The 22,460-nt window shown below is 38.4% G+C and overlaps 1 protein-coding gene and 1 long non-coding RNA gene across 3 annotated transcripts; both read left to right on the top strand.

Annotated features, from left to right (window-relative positions):
- The first annotated feature begins 1,593 nt into the window (after positions 1-1,593).
- On the top strand, positions 1,594-16,265 carry taok1a (TAO kinase 1a). Of its 2 annotated transcripts, none has more exons than XM_042414076.1 (20): positions 1,594-1,892; positions 5,436-5,677; positions 7,025-7,096; positions 7,222-7,323; positions 7,427-7,472; positions 7,570-7,666; positions 7,779-7,892; positions 8,007-8,098; positions 8,291-8,384; positions 8,471-8,552; positions 8,677-8,844; positions 9,009-9,209; positions 9,357-9,485; positions 9,874-10,110; positions 10,211-10,339; positions 10,471-10,674; positions 10,808-11,047; positions 11,260-11,472; positions 11,616-11,798; positions 12,385-16,265. In XM_042414076.1, exons 2-20 carry the CDS (start codon positions 5,546-5,548, stop codon positions 12,919-12,921), a joined length of 3,072 nt encoding a protein of 1,023 aa, XP_042270010.1. In that variant the 5' UTR covers positions 1,594-1,892; positions 5,436-5,545; the 3' UTR covers positions 12,922-16,265. The 2 variants fall into 2 exon arrangements, with proteins under 2 accessions (XP_042270010.1, XP_042270009.1); XM_042414075.1 differs by having other exon boundaries at positions 1,594-2,085.
- A 2,030-nt stretch (positions 16,266-18,295) lies between these two features.
- On the top strand, positions 18,296-22,261 carry LOC121898282. The gene is made up of 4 exons (XR_006096404.1): positions 18,296-18,420; positions 20,286-20,422; positions 21,059-21,103; positions 21,211-22,261. It is a non-coding gene; the product is annotated as an uncharacterized LOC121898282 (long non-coding RNA).
- The last annotated feature ends 199 nt before the right edge of the window (positions 22,262-22,460 follow it).

Here is a 22,460-nt window from a genome sequence, read left to right as displayed (position 1 = left end):
GCCATTTGTTGGCTTTGCAACCGGCAGGTCATTGTATAGGCTGAGTTACCAAAGTTATAATAATGGTTAGAGTGAAAGAATGGGTTTGAACTTGAAGAAGAGGCTACAGGGGTTTCTTCGGTACAATGTTACATCATGCGCAGACGCACCAGAGAATGCATTAGTAAACAATAGCTGACTATCATGCACTGCCTGAAGGGGAAATTTACATCTATATGCACCCAGTTACCCCTGGAAATCCACATTCACCTTTCCCATCTTAGAACCTGTTGTGCTTGCTGATTTAAGAGGCCTTTGTAGCTAGTTTGAATATGGGAAAATATTGTGCAATGTCTTGAGTCGCACTCTTTGGCCACTCAACAACAGGCTGCAGAGGATCCCCAGGGCAAAGCACACAACACTCTGTTCTAGTACAGTTTCTCAGTAGCCGACAGAATACTTGCATCTGCTGGTTAATGCCCACATGTGGGTTATGAAAGTATAATCCTGAGAATGTGTGTATGTGTTTTGAACTGTATTATTATAAGCCAGGTCAGCACAGGATGACAGCAAAATGTGTTTACGATCTACTTAGTAAATACCTAAAAGCTTTATTTATTGGATATGCGTATAGCCTAAATAATAATAATTTAATAAACACAAATATCAGACTAATAATAGAACATTTCAATTATTTTGCATTTGTATATAGCACAGTTAGAACATACAACTACACAACAGTACATTTATTTGTATATTAGAATTATTTTAAGACATAAATTGGACCTAAATGCTATATCATTGATCAAAGAAAATCTGCTATTGATATTTATAGTACCCAGGGGATTAATTATAACTTTTATGATGACCCCCTGACCTTTTCTTCAAGCCATAAATTTGTAGTTGTACATAAGAAATAAAAGCCAATTAGATAACAATAATATAAAGAATTCAATAAGCAGACTACCTTGACATATTTATCATTCTCTCCAGGGGAGGAAAACTTTCCATTTTCTATGAACTTGTGCTATTCTCAACAGACTCACAACAGTAGGTTTCTTATTATGAATACTAATCATTTGCAATAAACAAGTCCACCATAATATCAATTCGATTTTTCAGAAAAGCATTATGCATTGGAAGTTTTTTATTTTTATTTTCATATCATCTATGATCATTTACAGTAACCTGAAAATATGAGGAGCTGTACAGAAATGCATTGCCATCACCTATAAAAAACAATGAGGCCTCTAATTATGACCTACATAATTCAGATCTTCTAATTATGACTTACTATCACATAATTTTGAGATCTCTATTCATAATTATGAGAAAAGATCTCATAATTATGAGATAGTAAGTTATATTTGTGAGATTTTTTCCCCCTTAATTATGAAATAGTAAGTCATAATTATCAGATAATTTACCTTAATTATGAGATAGTGAGTCATAATTATGAGATAAGGCCTGGTGAATGCAGTGCCCATCCGTAGAGATGCTACATCATAACAGAATAAAAAGTTTTGCAAGAGTTGAGTATATTATTGGCCTGGTGTTTGTTAATTATGCTACAATGTCTCCGCCTCTGGATGTTTTTGGGTCAGAGAGAGTTTACTGCAATAGGCAGGGCGGAACTGCTGTTTGCAGGAAGGCGGACAGTCAGCCGGAGTTACAACACAACTATAGACTCAAGTAGTTAGTTAACATGCCAGTGTGCTAAGCCATATCCTTATTTTTCCTATCGGCATCGAGGAGAGTATCGTGGCTTGTTTATGGGTGTTTTGGAGGTGTTTGAACTTCCCTCACATTCTCCTATTTTCACGAAGGGAGGCGGCGGCGGAGCGCTCGGCAGCCATCTTTGGACCTGGCTGGGAGTGGGACTCGACTACTCTGGCACCCCAGTTACTTCAAGGGTGGGGATTTTAACCTATTATAATACACAAATCTGTATGTTAGAATCGATTGACAGCGTCAAGAACCGGAAGAATTTGGTGTACTAATTCACCGCGTCGGGAATGAAAAGGGAAAGAGCACTTTTATAATCCCAAACTGTTTTGAATTACACGACAGTCTCTGCACCGCTGAAACCTGGCCTGTCACAAGAGGGTGAGTTTCGGCTAACTGGCTAAGCTAACATAGCAAACATCACATAGGTTAGCCTGCTAATTTAGCCATCTCTAATACATGACTCTTAAAGTTGGTGTCGTTACACCTCATTTCCTGTAGATACTGAACTGTTCACGCTGTTAACACGTCGTGTATATTGCTGGGATTGTTTTATCATATGACACGTAAGTTAACTTAGCCTAGCTGACATTAAGTTTGGTGTGCAGCTAACACTACAGTCAGCTCCTGAAACCTGAAGGCATTACATGTAAGACTTCGGTAGTTTGACTTTCTTGTGAGACAGTTGAAACAGCTGTTGGAAAGTGACAACTTTTAGCTAATCCTACTTCGTGACCTCTCTAATTCCGCTTGTGTTGAAACTCCAGTGTGGTATTACCTAGCCACAGGTAACTTAGGTTAGCTTGCCATGAATACTAACAACGCAGCAGGTAAAGCTGGGCTACTACCTCTACTCCACGGGGTTGTTTTAAGGTTGTTGTTGTTGTTGCTGTTGTTTTCACAGTGTTTTTACCCACAGAGAGATTATGACTATTTGGGCCCAGTTGCCATCTTACTTTATTAATGTAAAGTAGGCCAGTGCATAAACATTTATTGCCCTAAAAGATTAAAGACATAGGTTTTTGTTGTTTTTAAATGGTTGATAAGATAAAGGACACCCTGGTGGTTGACACCTGTTTGTGATTGTGTGTTTTTTGTGTATGGATTGGTGTGCCAAAAGGAAATGACTTAAGTGACCTAAGTTATTGATTAGTTTATATGGCATGCTGTTTACTACAGGAGGTGGCAGTTGTATTTTTGTTAAGCTGACTTAGCTCTGTGTGGTTTGGGAACTTTAAAAACTGTGAATTTTTATCACTGTGGGTTAAATTGCAATGTATGTCTGAGTATTTTATACCATGGCTGCTACTGAATGTCAAAAAAATACAAATAATCAGTAGTGAAAATGCTCACCAGGCCCCATTCCTATCTCCCTATAGCTGTGCGAACAGGAAATGCTGAGAAATGCAGCAGTGAGGGCATAAATTGGGAATTCCAACCCTCCAGCTTTGTTGTCCTGTCCTGCTGCATTCTTGTCCATATGTATGTGTGTGCGTGTTAGCTGGAACGCAAAGGGTGCTTTATGAAGGTATCAGTTATCATCACTCACTTTTGTGCTCACGTATCCACAGTTGAAAATGCCATCATGAGATATGACAACAAAGCTCATTCATGAGCGACAATGTAGTAAAGAACAATGGCAATAAAGAGGCACAGTCCAACATGGTAATGAGGCTTTATTTCAGGGCCGTGGCTGCATCTGTGTGGAATAGTGAGTTGTTCAGTGTTGTTGTGAGACAAAAGATGTCTGCTTGAACTGGGGGCTGTTTCTCCCAGGCTGGGAAAGAAGTCTTGTGACTCTAGCGTCAGCTCTGCATCTGTTTGCAGCTGATCATCTGAGCCGCATGGACTCAGTAAACTTTCCTCAGTGATCTTTTACAGTCTACATCTGTATTACAGCCGTAAAGCCCATAAGAAACCATTTAATAGACAGCAGATAGTTTAAAGTTAAAGCTTGGCAGAGGAATTCTGGACCCATACTACATTCTGTCCATTTCTTTAATTTGAATGGGTCAGTTCACCTAAAATTAAAACAAACAAAATAATAAACCCACATTTTCCCTCATATCATGTCCCCTAGTAGTATCTAGTCATGCAGATAGGTTTGGTTTTATGTGGTGAGGTTTTGAGATAAGGCTAATGCACACACCCTACTGTGGATATTTTTCAGTGTTTTTACATTCAGGATAACATGGTTATAGAAGTATTATAACTATTTTGATCATCTTTTTGAGTAATTTTTAAAGAAAAAAAATCCAAAATTCTTTTGTTCCTGCCTTTAAAATGTGAACATTGTAAACATTTTCAGGTTTCTTTAGTCTGCTATGATAGTAAAGTGAATATCTTTGGGTTGTGGACTGTTAGTTGGAGCAAAACAAGACATTTTAGGTTGTATTTTAGGCATTGGGAAACTTGGTGATTGACATTTTTCACCATTTTCTGACATTTTATAAGCCAAACAACTAATTGCGAAAATAATCAATAGTGAAAATAATCTTTAATTGCAGCCCTAGACAGTTCAGAATGACAGCGGTTCAAGGTAGGTGGATTATTCCGGGTTCCCAAGATGTTATGTTTTGAGAAGGCAAGCTTCTTTTATAGTTTTTCAGATATAATTTTCCCAACATGGTGACAACTACAGACAAATTATTTATCTGCACTGTATTGGGATGTGGCAGCTTTGTGGATTTCTCAAAACCCAGGCAAATAAAACCTGCAAAAAACTACCTGCATGACATTTGGGTGATCTGACATTTTAATTACTTGTAGCAAGGCTGACTATATGAGCAGACGGCGTTTGGTATGTTTGAGAACATGTGTTTACCGAGTGCGTACAGGTTTAACGAGTAGACCTATCACTGGAATGCTTTGTTTCACTTGGTGAAGCAGCGTGTTGTTTCCTTGGTTTCTTTGTTCAAGCTGGAGAGCTGGAGATTGTCAGGTGTGTGAGACTTTTCTTTGTATCCTCCTCACATCTGTCTGTCTACATACCAGCCACTGAAGGTGTGAGGGGAGGATGTCAGGACGCAGCCCACTGATTTCCATGCTGTACTTGCTGTTACTATGGAAACAGGAGACTTATCTTTTTCTACCTCAGGATTTCAGACTGGCCATTCTCCACACTTGTACCTGACATCATTGTTCAGTGAATGTCTCGTTTAGCCTTCCCTCACTCAGCTTATTAGGCTCTGCTGTCGCTCACATGTACTGTATATCAGAGAGGTGTGATTTCAAAAGTGTAAAGGAACTAGTAAGGTAGAAAATATGTGTGTCTTATGTTAAAGTGCTTGTTAATTCATAGGCACAGTGGATAACGTTGAGCTAGTTCACGGAGGTGTGGTTGTGTCTTGATTTTTGGCTATCATTCTGCTGAAAACAAAAACATTTCCAAAAACTTTAAAGGTGACAGTCAACCCAAAATAAAATATCATAGTATTGAATAGTCACCACCTCTAGGTTTTTGTCCTTAATGGAGAGCAACAAGTGTGATCAGCTTGAATTCATCTTGGTTACAACAGTGATTCATTTTTATGACAGAAAAACTATCAAAACATCCATAGAAACTTCTCACACCTCACCTGCAGCATATTCTACTTCTCTGCTGTGGATTCATATTCAGTGTTCATATATAGGCCCTGTCTAATTTACAGTAGCAACATATGCATACATATTTTGTCAAGGCTACATCCCTCTGCAACGCACTAAGTTTTGTCTTTCCTTTGAACCTTCAGCTCTGAACACATATGAGACCACTGTCCTGCAGATGAGCCATCGGAGGGGGCTTGTAAGTCGCTGTCGCAGACCCAGATAGTTCCTGGCGGCAGCGGCATTGCCCCCCATTATGCCCAACAGCAGTCGGGCGGGGAGCCTGAAGGACCCCGATATCGCTGAGCTCTTCTTCAAGGAGGACCCAGAAAAGCTCTACTCAGATCTGCGTGAGATCGGACATGGCAGCTTTGGTGCTGTATATTTTGTGAGTATTTCACAACATGACACAATAAGCCAAGTCAAGGCTGCAGAGCTAATTTTCTTAGTATAGCTTTTTTTCGTGATCAAGAATGGATGTTTAAGTGTTGCCCAGCAAAAAGATAAAGGTTATGAGGACCAAATAATCGATTATACATTTAAGGAAAATAGGGGAAAAAAACATCTGGAGAAGGGTTGGTAAAGGGGGAGGAGTTGAGGCTCATTCAGGTAAAATGGTAGAAACTGTAATACAAAATACAACAAGGTACAGTTATCATCAAACAGTATTAATATATAAATAATCAAAATGGTAGAGATTTGATATTTGAGATTCTTTCATTTTTTTGATCAGTGTAAAAAAAAAAAAAAACAGCCTCATCCATTGTGATTTAGTTACGACACAAAGTGTAAGGGTTGCTATAAGCTTGCACGTTTGTGCATGAAATATGAAAACATTGGCGCTCTTTTGTAACATGCTGAGTAAGCACTTTACATCAGTGAGAGTTACTCGGATGATATTGATATTATTGATTGCTTGTTTTGGTTTTTGGCAAAGGCCTTTAGATCCTTTTAAATATTTCAGAATGATTTTCGACTGCCTAAAAAAGCAGAATTATTTTAGGGACACTGTCTTAGTTTGTGAGCGTAACTCACTAAAAGCTTCCAGTAAACAGTTGAGCATGCACGACCTTTCCAGTAGAGCTTGGAGATATTGACAAAATCAAATATTGGGATATTGTGTGATTCCAGTGGTGTTTTTTTTGGCCCAAAATTGAATTGTGATACGTGATATTTTGAGTTAGATTTGTGCTTGCTTAAACTCTTTAATCTTAAGGAAAAGTGGGCCATATTGTCCCTGTAATGTGGATGTTATGGCCAAACAGCTAAAAGCATTAATTGCTCATGTCAGTCAGCTTAAACAGAGTATTGTACCAATTAACAGCCTCTTGAATCTCAATTTGCTTGTCGTTGTACAATGTTACATTGCCCCAACAGCTACATTGAGTCTGCATGGTCTGCACTCTACATGTCAACTACATGTAGTCAAGTCTCTAATGTGGACCATGTATCCTTATCCATGATAGTGGTGGTGTGCCATACAGTGATTGTTAATTTGAGTTTTAATGCCACAAAAAGACATAATTTAAGCCTTAAGACACAATATTATGGTAACCAGAATTTTCAGGTAAATCAGGTAAATTTCCTTAATGACAAACTGACTTTCAGTAATATGAACAAAATTAATTATCATCATTGCCCATGAATATAGCTTAAGTTGTTAAAATTAACATCAGTAGATTCAAGTGGTTATGTTAAACTGAAGATGACAATCACCTGTATGCTTATCATTCAGGCACGGGATGTGCGGACAAATGAGGTGGTGGCCATCAAGAAGATGTCCTACAGTGGAAAGCAGTCCAGTGAGGTACGGGAGCTTTTACTCATCAATATCATGTTAACAGTCGCTTGTTGCCATGTTTACTCATGTCAGGAACTGGATATGTTGTTTTGTTTGTTGTCAAATGTATCTGCTTTTTACTGCTTTCACAGAAATGGCAAGACATAATCAAGGAGGTGAAATTCCTGCAGAGAATACAACACCCAAACAGCATAGAGTACAAAGGATGTTATCTACGAGAGCACACTGCCTGGGTAAGAATAAAAAAGGAGAATACTAGTGACGATGATGATGATGACATTCTAATCCCAGTGATTCATTAATAAAGAATTCACACAAGACATTATTTCATTGCAGCTGGTGATGGAGTATTGTCTTGGCTCAGCTTCAGATTTGTTAGAAGGTGAGTTATAACTTTGAACTTACTAGTCTCTTTTCAAGTTTATCCTTGTGACTCTTTGCTTGATTTACAATGTTGACGGTGAATGTGTCTCCATCAGTTCACAAGAAACCTCTACAAGAAGTTGAAATAGCTGCAATTACCCATGGTGCTCTTCAAGGGTTGGCTTATCTTCACTCCCACAACATGATTCACCGGTGAGTGTTTTCAAGTGTTTTGGGAGCATGCTGGGTTGCAAGTGCTTTTGGCTCTCAGGCATTCTGTCTTCTGTGTGGAGCTGTAATAATTTCCTCTCATGTGCTATGACAGAGATATCAAGGCAGGAAATATCTTGCTGACAGAGCCAGGGCAGGTAAAACTAGCAGATTTTGGTTCTGCCTCCATTGCCTGTCCTGCCAACTCCTTTGTTGGGACACCATATTGGTATGTTGCCTGTAATACCTTTGCAAAATTTCATGAAATTATCATAATTGTAATCATTTACATCTTTGTATTCTGCTAAATGTTCTTGGTGTGTGTGTTTTTTTTTTTTTTTAGGATGGCCCCAGAAGTAATCTTAGCTATGGATGAGGGTCAGTACGATGGAAAGGTGGACATTTGGTCTTTGGGAATAACCTGCATTGAATTAGGTAAGGTCACTGTTGTGTACGGCCTGATTATGACAGTTCATCTATTTTTACACTCAAAAACATCTCAAATCCAGAATTTATTGTGCTCACAAATTCAGTCAATGACTTATAATGTTCTTCATGTTCTCTTTTTAATTTCATTTTTCTTCTCAACATCTGACTCCTTGATATAACCGGCTACTTGGTTTATAGCTGAGAGGAAGCCTCCACTATTCAATATGAATGCAATGAGTGCCTTATACCACATAGCACAGAATGAGAGCCCAATGCTGCAGTCTAGTGAATGGTGAGTTGTAGAATTACATTTGCAAATATTGTTTCTTAAATATGATGTTTTCCATAAAGTGACTACAATTTAATCTTTCACTTTAGGACGGATTATTTCCGAAACTTTGTAGATTCTTGCCTTCAGAAATTTCCCCAGGACAGGCCCAACTCTGAGGAGCTCTTAAAGGTAAGAATGGAAAAAAAAGTTGGATGTGAAAGAGGTATGTTAGTTTTATGATGAATCCTTATGGCCACGTATTTGTTAAAATTTGGAATATCAATGAGAGACATCTTTTGTGTTTCTCTTTCAGCATGCATTTGTCCAGCGTGAGCGACCGGAATCAGTTCTATTAGACCTGATAAATCGAACTAAGGATGCGGTGCGGGAGCTGGACAATTTGCAATATCGCAAAATGAAGAAGATCTTGTTTCAGGAAGCCCACAATGGCCCCACAACTGAGGCACAAGATGAAGAGGAGGTCTGTTGTGTTACTGTTTCAACCACTTCTGGCTTGCATCTCTCTCTTTCTCCATTTCTGTCATCTCCACTCTAGGATGGTTGTATTTTATAGTTCTATGTCAACTTATGCTATCAGAAAGCATTGTTTTAACCATGTTACTGCCATGTGTGTGTTATTTGTAGGAGCCAGAGCACAGTGTGGGTAGAACGGGTACAGTGAACAGCGTGGGGAGCAATCAATCCATTCCCAGTATGTCAATCAGTGCAAGTTCCCAGAGCAGTTCTGTTAACAGTCTAACAGATGCAGGTGATGATAAGAGTGAGGTGGACATGGAGGGAGACCACACAGTGATGTCCAACAGCTCTGTCATACACCTCAAACCGGTAAGAATTGGTTATAGGAGTTATTATTACATGACTTTATTTATACATTTTAAATACAACATGAGACATAATCTTGGTTGCTTCAGATTGCTTTACAGTATCTTGTTCACTGATTACATGTTTTGTGTATTTTTGCTTGTCCTTCAGGAGGAAGAGACATACAATGAAGAGTCAGAACCTCACACCCGGCCAACTGAGGCACAGTCCCCGCCTGCACACACTCCACGGCCAAAACGAAACCGCGAACACTTTGCCACTATACGCACAGCCTCAGTGGTAAGAACACAGTTACAGTATTGACAGATCAAATCAAGAGATAGCTAAAATAACTTTGTAATTTTGTATGTAAATAAAACTGGAAATATTTGATCTCTTTGATATACTTTTTTAAAAAACTGTAAGTTTTTGTCAAAATTTCTTGAATATAATGATACATATGACAATCTTGCATATATTGTTCATGCAAGAAAATGTTTCTCCCAATCGAGCCCATCTAGGGACAGGCATTGCAGACTAGCTTAGGCTGTGAATGCTGTGGTATATGGCATAAGTTCATGCTATATACTTGCCCCCATACAAATAAACATTAAATATCATAAACAATACAGAGGGATATACGTCTAACAAAAAATCTAAAGAGAATCTGTATCTTGTGTCTTGCCAGCTCACCCGCCAGATTAAAGAGCACGAGCAGGATTCCGAGTTAAGGGAGCAGATATTAGGGTACAAGCGCATGCGGCGGCAGCACCAGAAACAGCTGATGGCTCTGGAAAACAAGCTGAAGGCTGAGATGGATGAGCACAGACTCCGTCTGGACAAGGAGCTGGAGAATCAGCGGAATAGCTTTGCCCAGGAGATGGAGAAACTGATAAAGAAGCACCAGGCATCCATGGAGAAAGATGTATGTTTTCGTTGTATTTATGTGCTCACCTCAGATTTATAAAACAAACACTATTATTTTGCCTAGAGCTAAATGATTATGATGTTTATTTTTCCATCAGGCAAAAACATTTACCAATGATGAGAAGAAGTTCCAACAGCATATCCAGAGCCAGCAGAAGAAAGAGCTCAACAGCTTCCTAGAATCCCAGAAACGGGAGTACAAACTTCGCAAGGAACAACTCAAAGAGGTAGGGGATCCAGCTGCGTTTGTGCCCCTTACGCTAGTCTCAGTTTCAGTTTACTTGTTGTTTGAAAATGGACATCAATCAGTAATATGCAGCCAGTTCTGCCAGTGACCTGCAGTTTTCTCTCCCTGTAGGAATTGAATGAAAACCAGTCAACACCCAAGAAGGAAAAGCAGGAATGGTTGTCCAAGCAGAAGGAGAACTTCCAACACTTCCAAGCAGAGGAGGAGGCCAACTTGCAGCGCAGACAGAGGCAGTACCTGGACCTGGAGTGCCGCAGGTTCAAACGGAGGATCTTGATTGCTCGCCACAATATTGAACAGGACCTAGTGCGTGAGGTCAGCACTCTCTCCTACATTATACTCTCTCCTTTGCTGCTGGGTCTAATTAATTAATGATTTGTAGTTATCCTTGGTATGTGACAATCTTATCTCATTGTTGTTTGTTGTCCCTCCATGTGCACATAATCAGGAGCTAAACAAGCGTCAGACCCAGAAGGACTTGGAACATGCCATGCTTCTGCGGCACCATGAGTCCATGCAAGAACTGGAGTTCCGCCAGCTCAACACCATCCAAAAGACGAGAGCTGAGCTGATCCGCCTGCAGCACCAGACGGAGCTCACCAACCAGCAGGAGTACAACAAGAGGAGGGAGAGGGAACTCAGACGCAAACATGTTATGGAGGTTCGCCAGCAACCCAAGAGCCTCAAGGTGAGAACTCTGCTTGTGAGCGTGCATGTACATTTAATATTCAATAGATGCCCTCATTTCACTGGTAATAATCCTTGGTTTGAGTCCCAGATTACTGTGATTGCAAAGACCTAATTAAGATAATAACATTATGTTTCTGTGTTGCTTGATGTTTGCTTTAAATATGAAAAAATACGTCATTGTATTTTTCTTTGCATTACACCATGTAACAGTCCAAAGAGCTACAGATCAAGAAGCAGTTCCAGGACACATGTAAGATCCAGACCAGGCAGTACAAGGCACTGAGGAATCATCTGCTGGAGACAACACCAAAGTCAGAGCACAAGGCTGTGCTGAAGCGTCTGAAGCAGGAGCAACACCGCAAACTCGCCATCTTGGCAGAGCAGTATGACCACTCCATCAATGAGATGCTTTCCACTCAGGCGGTGAGTCAGTGTTAGGAATGTAGAATCCTAAAGTTGTGAAGTAAGACCATGATGGTGCCTATATTGCATGTTGTCACCTTGTCAGTAATGGTTGTGTATGTATATTATACGGGTCCTGATCCTGTTTGTCGTTCTGTCCTCAGCTACGTCTGGATGAGACTCAGGAGGCTCAGTGCCAAGCCCTACGAATGCAGCTCCAGCAGGAGCTGGAGCTTCTAAACGCCTATCAGAGCAAGATCAAGATGCAGACAGATGCCCAGCACGACCGTGAGAGGAAGGACCTAGAGCAGAGGGTGTCACTCCGAAGGGCCCTGCTGGAACAGAAGGTTTCTCTCTCTCTAAATTATTACATTGCGCTGCCTCATTGATTATCTGCAAGATTTGAGTTTTACAGGAACTAATTTAAAGGCCCAACACACACACACTGGATTTCAGTCATTCTGGTTTATTAGGGTTGCTCAGATTGAAAGTTAGCAAAGCTATGCTGGGAATTACATGAGGTCAGTGGACTCCACTCCATGCACTAATAAAGATGATAAAGGTGTAATTTGTAACTGTAACAGGAGTGAGATGCCAAGCCCAGTCTGAACACAGCCATACAGGCCCGAGAAGTGGTCTAATTATGCCGCACAAGTGAAAAAGTGAAATTAATCAAATAAGTGAAAACACCTGTGGATATGGAGAGACTTTCAAGAGTAATTTAACAATGTGTTTGTTTTTATGCATTCAAAAAGAATAAAGGACAACCCTGTACCAGCTTTATTTGTATCCAGCATGGTGAGAAACACTGAATGTAAACATAACCTTTGTTAAAAAGAAAACTCCACAGGGCACTGTAAGTGTAATTGCTAACTGTGATGCAAATACTGTATATAAACAGTGCTGTTAAAACCATTTTCTCTTCTTCTTTAGATCGAGGAGGAGATGTTGTCTTTGCAGAACGAACGCCTGGAGCGAATCCGGAGCCTGCTGGAACGTCAAGCCCGAGAAGTTGAGGCTTTTGACTCAGAGAGTATGCGCCTGGGCTTCAGCAACATGGTGCTATCAAACATCTCTCCAGAGGCCCTCAGCCATAGCTTTCCCGGGGCTCCAGGAAGTTGGAGTCACCATCAGCAACAGCACCCATCTGGGAGCTCTCCAGGGCCACACTGGGGCAGTGGCAGTTTGGGCGCAGCATCAAGCCACCAAGGCAGCCATCACCACTATCACTCCAGTCCAGGAGGGCCACCTATGCAGCAAGGCTGGGGGCAAGGCATGCAGGGAGGTGGGGGTCCCCAACCATGGGGCCACTCATCAGCAGCCCTGGTCTCTCGCAGCAGTGGAGGTGCACAGAACAGCCCCCAAGCAATGGGGAGGACACCCTCGGGAGGGCGCAGTGAGCAGGGCATGAGCAGGAGTACCAGTGTCACCTCTCAAATATCTAACGGGTCACACCTTTCCTACACATAAATCCCATGTCAGCCCCGGAGTCCAAGTCTGAGTACGGAGATGTAGATGCCCAACAAATGCAGCAGGACAGAGTATCAGCTGAGCTCTGCAGCTCTGTCTCTCTCTGCTACACCCCCCCCCCCATTTCTCCCATGTACAGATGTGGATGTGTGATGAAATAAATGTTGCTCAGGTCAAAAGGGCTGGAAGAGGCACAGCCCCTCCTCACAGCAGTTTATCGGCACACATGCAGATTCTTAAGTTTGTGTTAAATTAGCAGTTTGAGTGTCAACACATAATATTCCCTTTTTTTTTTATTTACAGCTCTCTCTCCTACAGATTTTTTTTAAGTATATGTTTTGTGCTATTCACAGCCATTGCTCTCATTTTGCACATGAAACACTGTTGAAATCCTTTGACACGTGTTAATTATGTCCTCAGAAATGTGGTATCAAACAATCACAGTAAACTAATTTTGTTTAGAGAGCCCCCTCCTCCTTCCCTCACCTGGTTCATTTTCAGTTATACACTGGCCAATTCTCTGACGGTGGTTAAAGACACAGCAGTCTTGACTAAAGACGCTTTGCTGTTGTGATACCAGCCTGCTGTAATGGTCATTGTGATAAATTAGATGCCTCCTTTTTATTCAGTAGTTTTTATTTCACTTGGTTTTCCTGATCATCAGCCAAAATGAGACTTTATAAATTCAGAGCCAAATAAACTAATCTTAACTGTTTCTGATGTATGCTACAACACTACTACTGTGCCTTTTTAACCTTTTGGTTATAGAATTCAGTCTCAGATGTTTATAGTTTGATATTTTAGATTTAATTAGCAGATTGAGATCAGTGCCAGTGTTATGTTTAGTTCAGTCTGTTACACACCTGCATTCTTAGCTCCAGAGGTCCCAAATACTTCTCTCAGATTTATTATTATATTCACTGAATATGCATAAATGTTGGCTGAAGAAATAGAGAATTGTGAGAAATAGAAAATAACTTGTGCATATCAGTAACTGTATTTTTAGTTCTTTTAGAGTGGTGGCACTCTCAGGGGGGAACATGGAAACCCCTGCGTTAAGGAGAATGTCGGTGTGCATGTTCACACAAGGAGTTGTGAGGAAAAAAGGAGACTCATTGCCTTCAAAAACAATCCTAGTATTGATATGTTGATTTTATTAGTGCCTTTTAAAACTGCTGCCTTTTTTTTTTTTTAAAGCACTTTATACCGCTAAATATTTGTAAAGTTAATATTTGACTTCTTTTCGCAAAGCACCTGGTGGATGAGTGTTTTGTTGGTACGTATGTAGTTGAGGAGTCAAGCTAACCTGTGCTGTGATTTTTTTAGGAGCAATGTCCCAAGTGCAGACAAGGCCTAGTGTATGGCAACATACAGTATGCCAGTTAAAGCATTTTTTTTCCCCTTTTCTGCAGCTTTTACTGTGTTTTGAAACTGTAGCTGTTAGTGATCTCTTCTGTTTATGCTGACTTTTGAATGAACATAGGATGTGAGGATGCTGCAGGCTTTTTAGATGTGTTTTGGCTAGTTTCCACTGAACAAACTGAACCGACTTAACTGTAGAGTCCTTAATGTGCAGGCAGGTAGATTAAGGTAATTGTCATGACCATGACAGCAGGCTTGGCACTACAAAGAAAACTGCAACACAGTTTGAAATTTTTAACACCCGATAAAGCAACACTAAAAATTTAAAAGGTGCTAAGTTAAAAATGTTACACAATCTCATCATAACCCGAGAACAAGGATGACTAAATTAAGCACATGTTGATGTCATCGTAGTATACAAATATAAAATTGACTCAACGCACACTCTGTAAGAACAGCCAAAATGAATAAATGTGGCAAAAAGCACTTAGGTATTTCCTTTGATAGCCTCAGCAGGTCCTGTCTGAACAATTTCTGGTTCTGCTCAGTCATTTCTTTATTACTTTCTTCAATTTCCGCAAAGACAATTTAAAAACACCTAGTTGAATAGGCCTTCTAAGGATAACGATCCAGAGATAATGAGGATATATACTTCCTTGAACCACAAAGCTGGAGTTAAATGTTCATTTGTATATTTTATGAAAGAAAACATTTAAAAACTTAACTCAGCTTTTTAAGAAAATAATTTCTAAAATAACTTTATTTAACTGACCACACTGATATTAGCAAACCTTTCCAACTGAAAATGAGTTATCTGGACATGGCTTATTGGAAGATATTCGTGTTTTTGTGTACACAGACAAAATGCCTCATATGCATGTACAGTATTGGCTGTCATCTCCTTTAAATCATTCAGTCAACTGGCCGTCTTTGAGCATTATCACTCATCTCCATCTACTTCCTATCACATTTGAAGACACAAAAATGCTGGGGTCTTTTCTTTAAGAGGTGGGATTTTTAATTTTTCCGCACATGTATATATCCTACCTAGAAAGTATGCATTATATCAAGTTACATATGGTTTGGTCCCAAATCTCAAGATTTTTGTTCCAGCTACTGTAACACAGGATATATACATCGTTATTTCTTTTCTGATTTGTTAATATTTGGTAATGAAAAGGGGAATGTATTTATCATTATTGGGATCTTACCTTAAGTCAAAAGCCAAGGCCAAGAGTTTGAATGTTAGGCCAATCAAACCTCACCTACATGCCAACCTTAAGTTTGTATGCACACATTTTGTTCACTTTTATGTCAATGTTGTGTGTGAGGGAGTCTGGATATTGTTGTTGATCATTGTCAGTCATAAGACCTCTCCACCAACCTGGATTTTTTTTTTTTTTTTTTTTTTTTAACTTTGATGTCAAATTTTGTCCTACTGACTGAAAGCATATGGGATACTGAATGAGGACCGGCAACAGAGAACATGGCGATCTTTTCTATGGTCAAACACTGTGCCGTACCGGAGTTGCCAAGCCCAGATACCACTGCATTGTATCATCTCCATGGTTTTACCTATCACTGGGCTGATAGAATGAAATGTATGAAACAAAAAAAAAAGTGGGTTCTGGTCTAGTGGCCAAAATAAAAAGGCTTGAAAAGATGGCGTGGTGACAAATTATGAAAAGAGATTGCATTTCTTTGAAGATGTCAGTATTCTTCTTTTGGCACATTACCACTACAACTCATAACCTGTATTAAAATGTATAGATGGTGGAACATGTTATTGAATGTCTGAGAGATTATGAAGATACTACATAAGAGATGGTAAAGTACTAAAAGTGGATTTAAATTGTGTAAAAAGATTCATAAAACAGAATAAAAATAGGATCAAATTTACTATTTTGTTTGTATTATATTTACCATTGTGTTGGCAGAGGGATATGAACAGAAATCAGCTGTAATAAAGTAATTTTAGTATATCTTGCCTTGTGTTTTTTCTTGGAGCTCATAGTATTGTACTGTATGAGTGCTTTGCTGTATACACAATATAATAATCTAAAGGACAGGTTTTTAATTTTTCTAGCCTGTCATAAAACAACAATCAGGTGCCCAAATGAACACTGAAATAGGTTTTCCTTGCTATAATCATTCCTCCTGTTCATACTGGCCATTAAAAGATCCCTTCATAATGCACTTACAATGTAAGGGGCCAATGATTGGGGCCAAATTACACAGCCCTCCTGTGAAAAAATGCATTTAAAAGTTTATCTGAGGCTAATATGAAGCTTCAGCTGTCCAAATTAATCAAATCAAGTAGATATCTTTTAACGTTACAGTCTTTTTATTGCCAAAGTCCCTCTTTTTGTTACTATACTTCCACTGCAACTCAATAGAGAAACACTGAGGAAACACAAAGAGGGAATTTGATACTAAAAAGACTGTAAATGTGGCAGATATCCACTTGATATTACTCCTTATATTAAGCCTCATAAAAGCTGGCACCCATCACTTACATTGAAAACACATTTGAGGGGGATCTTTTAATAGCCAGTATGAACAAGAGGAATGAAAACCTCTTTCAGTGTTCATTTGGGAACCTGACTGTTGTAAGATACACTTTAAAAATTGTAAACTGTCCTTTAAACCATCATTAAGTGCAAAAAATGACCGCTTTGTAATAGTGAACAATTATAATTTTAGCAAAAGGAAGTCATTGCAGTTTGGAGTGCAATCAGGTATTCCTCAGTTGTCAGCTGGATGTACGTATATCCCATATAGGCTTTATTTGACATTAGGCAATATTTGCCTGTGACAAATGTTGACTTGTTTCAATGAGCTGTAGTGTTTTACTCAATTATGAATAAAGGTTTGGTATATGCCACTAACCAGCCAGTTTCAAAAGCAAAACATTTAAGTTTAAAGTACAGTTTAAATATCTCTAAAGGGCCATTAAAACAAGTAAAATGCAACTTTCTTCTAGCCAAAAAGTGATTGCAGCTCATACCTTGTTACTTGTTACTTGTTTTCTGCATCAGAGTAACTCTATTTGACTCCTGTGGGTTATATTTTTCAAGACTATAAACAACCCAATCCTTTTTCACCAGTTTAAATACATCTAAAGGGTAAATAGAACCAGTAATTCAGGTTCCTGCTTGCCAAAAAGTGATTTCCTCTTTTTTTCTCTCTCTCTCTCTCTGGGTCTGTCCCTATACCCATACTTGCAGTGTTTGCAAGTAGTGAAGTAGCTGCTTGTTCAACGTATTTCCGATTACTGTCACAGTGTCCAAGTACCTATTAAGACCACAAGAGTGTGGAGGTTAATCAGAGCTCACTAGGACACTCTTGATTAATAGGACCTGCCGTCATTCATGCAGTAACTCATCTGTAAGTACTGCTCACATTCTTTATGAAAAACTGAGAACAGATGTTTTTTGTTGGCAAACTTTCACTTATGAATCTGAAACTTAGCTAAGACAATTATAAGATTGATGATGTAAGCTTGTTTCCCATTCTTTCTGTTGTAATTTTAAACCCCAAACAGTAGATATGGATGATAATATTCATGCTAAATCCAATTTATAAACTTCTTCTCATTAGTTGACCATTGTCTGTCCTAAAACCAGCCAATAGGTATTAGAAGTGTGCATAAAGTGTGGGAGAAGTGTTGTGTGTGTTGGTATATTTTAGATGTGGGACACACTTTGCCTTCTACCTGGCAGTAGGAAACTGAAACTACAGATCATCTGTTTTTCCACTATATGCACTCTGACATTCTGGTAGGATTTGCCACTTTGTGTGTTACAGTAACTAGTGTGTTATAGTTTCTAAGCCTTGATGTATGTAAATGAGTCCTTTTCCATAATAATAAATACATAAACAAATAATTAAAAAAAAACACCTGGCAGTGCGTGAATTTGAGTCATGGATGTATTATATATAAGTTCTATAAAGTTCTTATTATACATCCATGCTGCAAGACTGCAAGTGTGGGTGTCGGGCCTGGATGATGACGCACCCTCTCGCTCTGGCACGACACCGGAAATATACTCAACGTGACGATACGTGATGAGCATTGTAAACAAAATGTTTTCCTAACCTGCAGAGGGAATGCCGTCTCAAGCGTCTTTCATTTGAGTAAGCACATAGTTATACAGCACGACTATATATTTATTTTAAGAACGTTATAATATGTTATATATTATATAATATGGAACTGGGACAATATGTAACGTCGCGAACGTAACGTAAATCAAAGTAGCTCCACTTTGATCCACTTGTGTAACTGAATTGCTGTTTTTTGCATTGGTGATGCCTTAATCACGTTAAATTTAACCTTTCATGTCAAATTCAAACATTTAATTATTAGCTGAACTAGCTACACGAACTGGGGGCTAGCTAGCATTAGCAGGCTAGCACAATAACTTTATACTGTAACGTTAGCTGCCAAGCTAGCGAGCTAGTCAACGTCATTATCACTATGACAACTTTATAACATTAACGTTAAACGACTGTAACGGTACAGAACTGAAATAACGTCGGTGTCGGTTAACTTAGCTGTATCTTTAAGTTAATTGACTAACGTTACATTAAGAAAATGCTTTGACGCTGGTATCATAACTTAGGTTTTAGCTACCAGCAAAATGAAAAAAGAAAAAAAAGTGTTTAGCAACCGTTTTGGCAACATCAGCTAATCTATAAAATATCCAGTGGCGGAAGAAGTATTCAGATCCTTAAGTAAAAGAACTATCATCTATAAAAATACTCCATTACAATTAAAAGTCCTGAATTTCCAAATGTTACTTAGTATAAAAGTATCATCAGCAAAATTAACTTTAAGTACTCATTATACAGACTGGCTTCTTTTAGAGTCATATCATTATAATATATTTTATTGTTTGTTTTTATCACCAACAAATACTTGTAAGAGCATTTTAATATAGTTTATCATTGTGGAGCCAATTTAAGATATTTTGGGAATATAATAGTAATAGTACTGCATCATATTATATTAAGTGTATCATATGTTGTTTTTTTTGTTTTTTTAACACACTTTATTTAGCTATATAGCACCTTTCACACAAAGTGCTTACTTAAAAAAAAGAAAAGAACAGACAATTTAAACAATGAAATGTACAAAATAGCATAAAATTGAAATACTCAAGATAAGTACAAGTACCTCAAATGTGTACTTAAGTACAGTACTTGAGTAAATGTACTTAGTAACATTCCACCACTACAAATAGCCTATCTTTTGTAAATAAACCTTGTACAGTTTATATGTTACTAACATACAGTGCTTTTGTATACATTTATTGTGGCATTTGTTATGTCTAACTGTAGCTATATATTTTAATGTTACAGTTTGTTTTGTGTAATGCTAGTTATCCAGATATATTACTCACTGTACCAGTATTTTATGTGACATACTGTAAATGTCATATTCAAACATGGGGTAGACTTGCATAAACCAAATACAGTATGAGAAGAATGATGAATGAATGTACTCAACATCTAAATCATGCCAGAATAAAAAACATTTAGCATCCTTCGTTGCCTTGCTATATGCATATCAAACTTAATATTATTTATAATATTTCCTATTTTAATGTTTATGCATGCATAATAAGTTTAGTAACGCAAAGATGTGAAGGAAATCATGCAAACAAAGTAGAGAGGTCCCACACGCTGCTAGCTTACTGAAAACAGCAACATTTTGGTCATAGATCCAGATATGAACTCACAACATGATTTTCATCGTTTCCCAAAATGGTTTGATACCCAGAGTTATCAAAGTGGTAATGTAAATGATATCAACTCTGTATTAACGGTATTGCAAAATCTTTAACAGTAGACAAATTCATATTGTCTTACTGACGAACCCTTATTCAAAGTAGAGGAATAATACGAAAAAGTCAGAGGAGTCTATTGAAATACTTTCAATAGACCCAGTATATTCTAGCAGGCATCACATACTGTTCTATCTGTTGTCTTCCTTACAGATCTCCAGAATGTTGTGTGAAGTCCTGCTCTCATCACTATGGTTCCTTTTTGTCATCTTCTGGGTCGAGACGATAAGTGTGTGGCTGTTTCTCTCCATGTTCTACCAAGACCGGGCGTTGTACCACTGGGGAGATGGGTAAGAGTTGTGTTCCTTGGTTTTTCATACTAACCCTGCAGTGACTGGTTTTCCCATCAGATATCTAACTGTGTTTCCCCCACAAACACTCCATCGATCTCATCTAGAGCTGAAACAACTGAATGAATCGATTAGTTGATTGGGAGAAAATTAATCTGCATCAACTTTGATAATTGATTAATCATTTAAGTATTTTTTAAGTGACAATATTTGTTAGTTTCCATCAACATCTATGATATTAAACTAAATATCTATCTTATAATATAATTTGAGATTGTTGCTCAGACAAAGCAAGACATTTAAATATGCCCACTTTATAGAAATAATGATGCACATTTTCAATCTTTTCTGCCTTTTTATGGACAAAACTGATTAATAAAGCCATAATCTCGTCAGTGAAGTCATGGGAGAGAAGAGAAGGTAGAATGACATGCAGTGAAATTAAAAACAACCCAATTTTCTTGATAAGACCCAAACTTAGACCTCAAGGGTCCTCAACCCTGTCCTGAACTGATGGATGGAAAAACACTTAAGAGCTAATGGACAATGTCCATAATGGAATCAGTGTGTGTGTACACGCTTCATGGGTTAGTGAGCGTATGTTCTTTTAATGGAGCCATTCTTTTGATGTTGCAGGGTATTTGCAGATGATCCTGGGCAGATGATATACATGTTGAGCAGGTAGGAACTTTGTTTTGACCTTGATGAATCAAGTTTGTAAGATTTGTTTTGCAGTATGAGCTTCGTGTCTCTGTGTGCAAGGTATAATCTTTTGTCTGTCTCCACAGAGTTGATGATACTCATACACAGAGGGAGATGCAGACCTGAGACAGAAGAAGATCAAGGACTCCTCTAAAAAGGACTCTGAATAGACGGCGGTTGCAGTTATGTGACTCGAGATGAAAAGCAGTAGCTGTTTCCTTTGCACTGACTGCCTTGCACACTGATGTGCACAGTCCTTTATAACATAGGTAAATATAGTAGGTCCACTTTGAAAAATAGGTGGAGGAGAGTTGTGGCATGAACATAGAAGGAGGTGCTCGATGAATAATGTGTATAACACCCACCGCTGTAACATTTATATTTTCACTTTCACATTTTGGGGAAGCTAAATGAGGGTAGCGGCAAATGCTTGGGTTACAAAGGATGATTTCATCCATGCATTTTTCTATTATTTCATTAAACTACATTTTGAGACTTGCACCAAGATGGTGTTTTGATCATACAGCTGCTCTATGCAAGTAAAGTTGTTGCTATCTTCCAGCTATATTTGTGTTTTGAAATGTCAGATCGCAGTAAATCTGTTATCAGCTGGGCACATGAATGTTATGAACAATTGTCAGATGTTTTGTTGTATGTTTGATGTCACAGCAAGAGCTAATATGAATATGGGAGGTGGTGGAAGTTTGGACCCCAGATAGATGATCATGGGTTCATAATGTGGTTTATGGGTTTACAATACTTTTCACAAAATAACCCTCAAACACATTAGACAAACTCTAAACAGGATCAACATACAGTAACATTTTTTTTTTGTGTCTAAAATGGGAAAATAAAAGTGAAGAGAATGTACTCCGTGATAGGAATACTCTCTCAAAACAGTACTGTTCCACCCAGTAAATTAAATAAAAGTGAAATATTACTCTAAAAATATATAACCTTTTGCAAGCCTGTGAGATTATTGGTCTGTCCAGACATTGTTGTAATCCCTTTTGCTCTCTGTCATTGAAGGGATTTGCTTTTAAACAAAATCAATGTAAAGTTTTGGTTTCACTTTGTATCTGAGGCAAAGATATGTTGTTTTGTATGAATATATCGAATAAATTTAAGTATTTTCAAGCCATGCTTTTGTTGAGTATCAAAGGATAGGTTCACAATTTTTCAAGTCAGATGTCCATATGAACACTGAAACAGTCAATGCTCGTCACTGTAATCATTCCTCCTGTTCATACAATAAAGTATTTCTTATCTTATACTGGCTAATAAAAGATCCCCTTAAAGTGTACTTTCAAAGTAAGTGATGGGGACCAAAATCCAC

Source organism: Thunnus maccoyii, chromosome 6, assembly GCF_910596095.1.
Source record: "Thunnus maccoyii chromosome 6, fThuMac1.1, whole genome shotgun sequence".
NCBI lineage: Eukaryota > Metazoa > Chordata > Actinopteri > Scombriformes > Scombridae > Thunnus > Thunnus maccoyii.
This window is presented reverse-complemented; position numbering and strand designations above follow the sequence as displayed.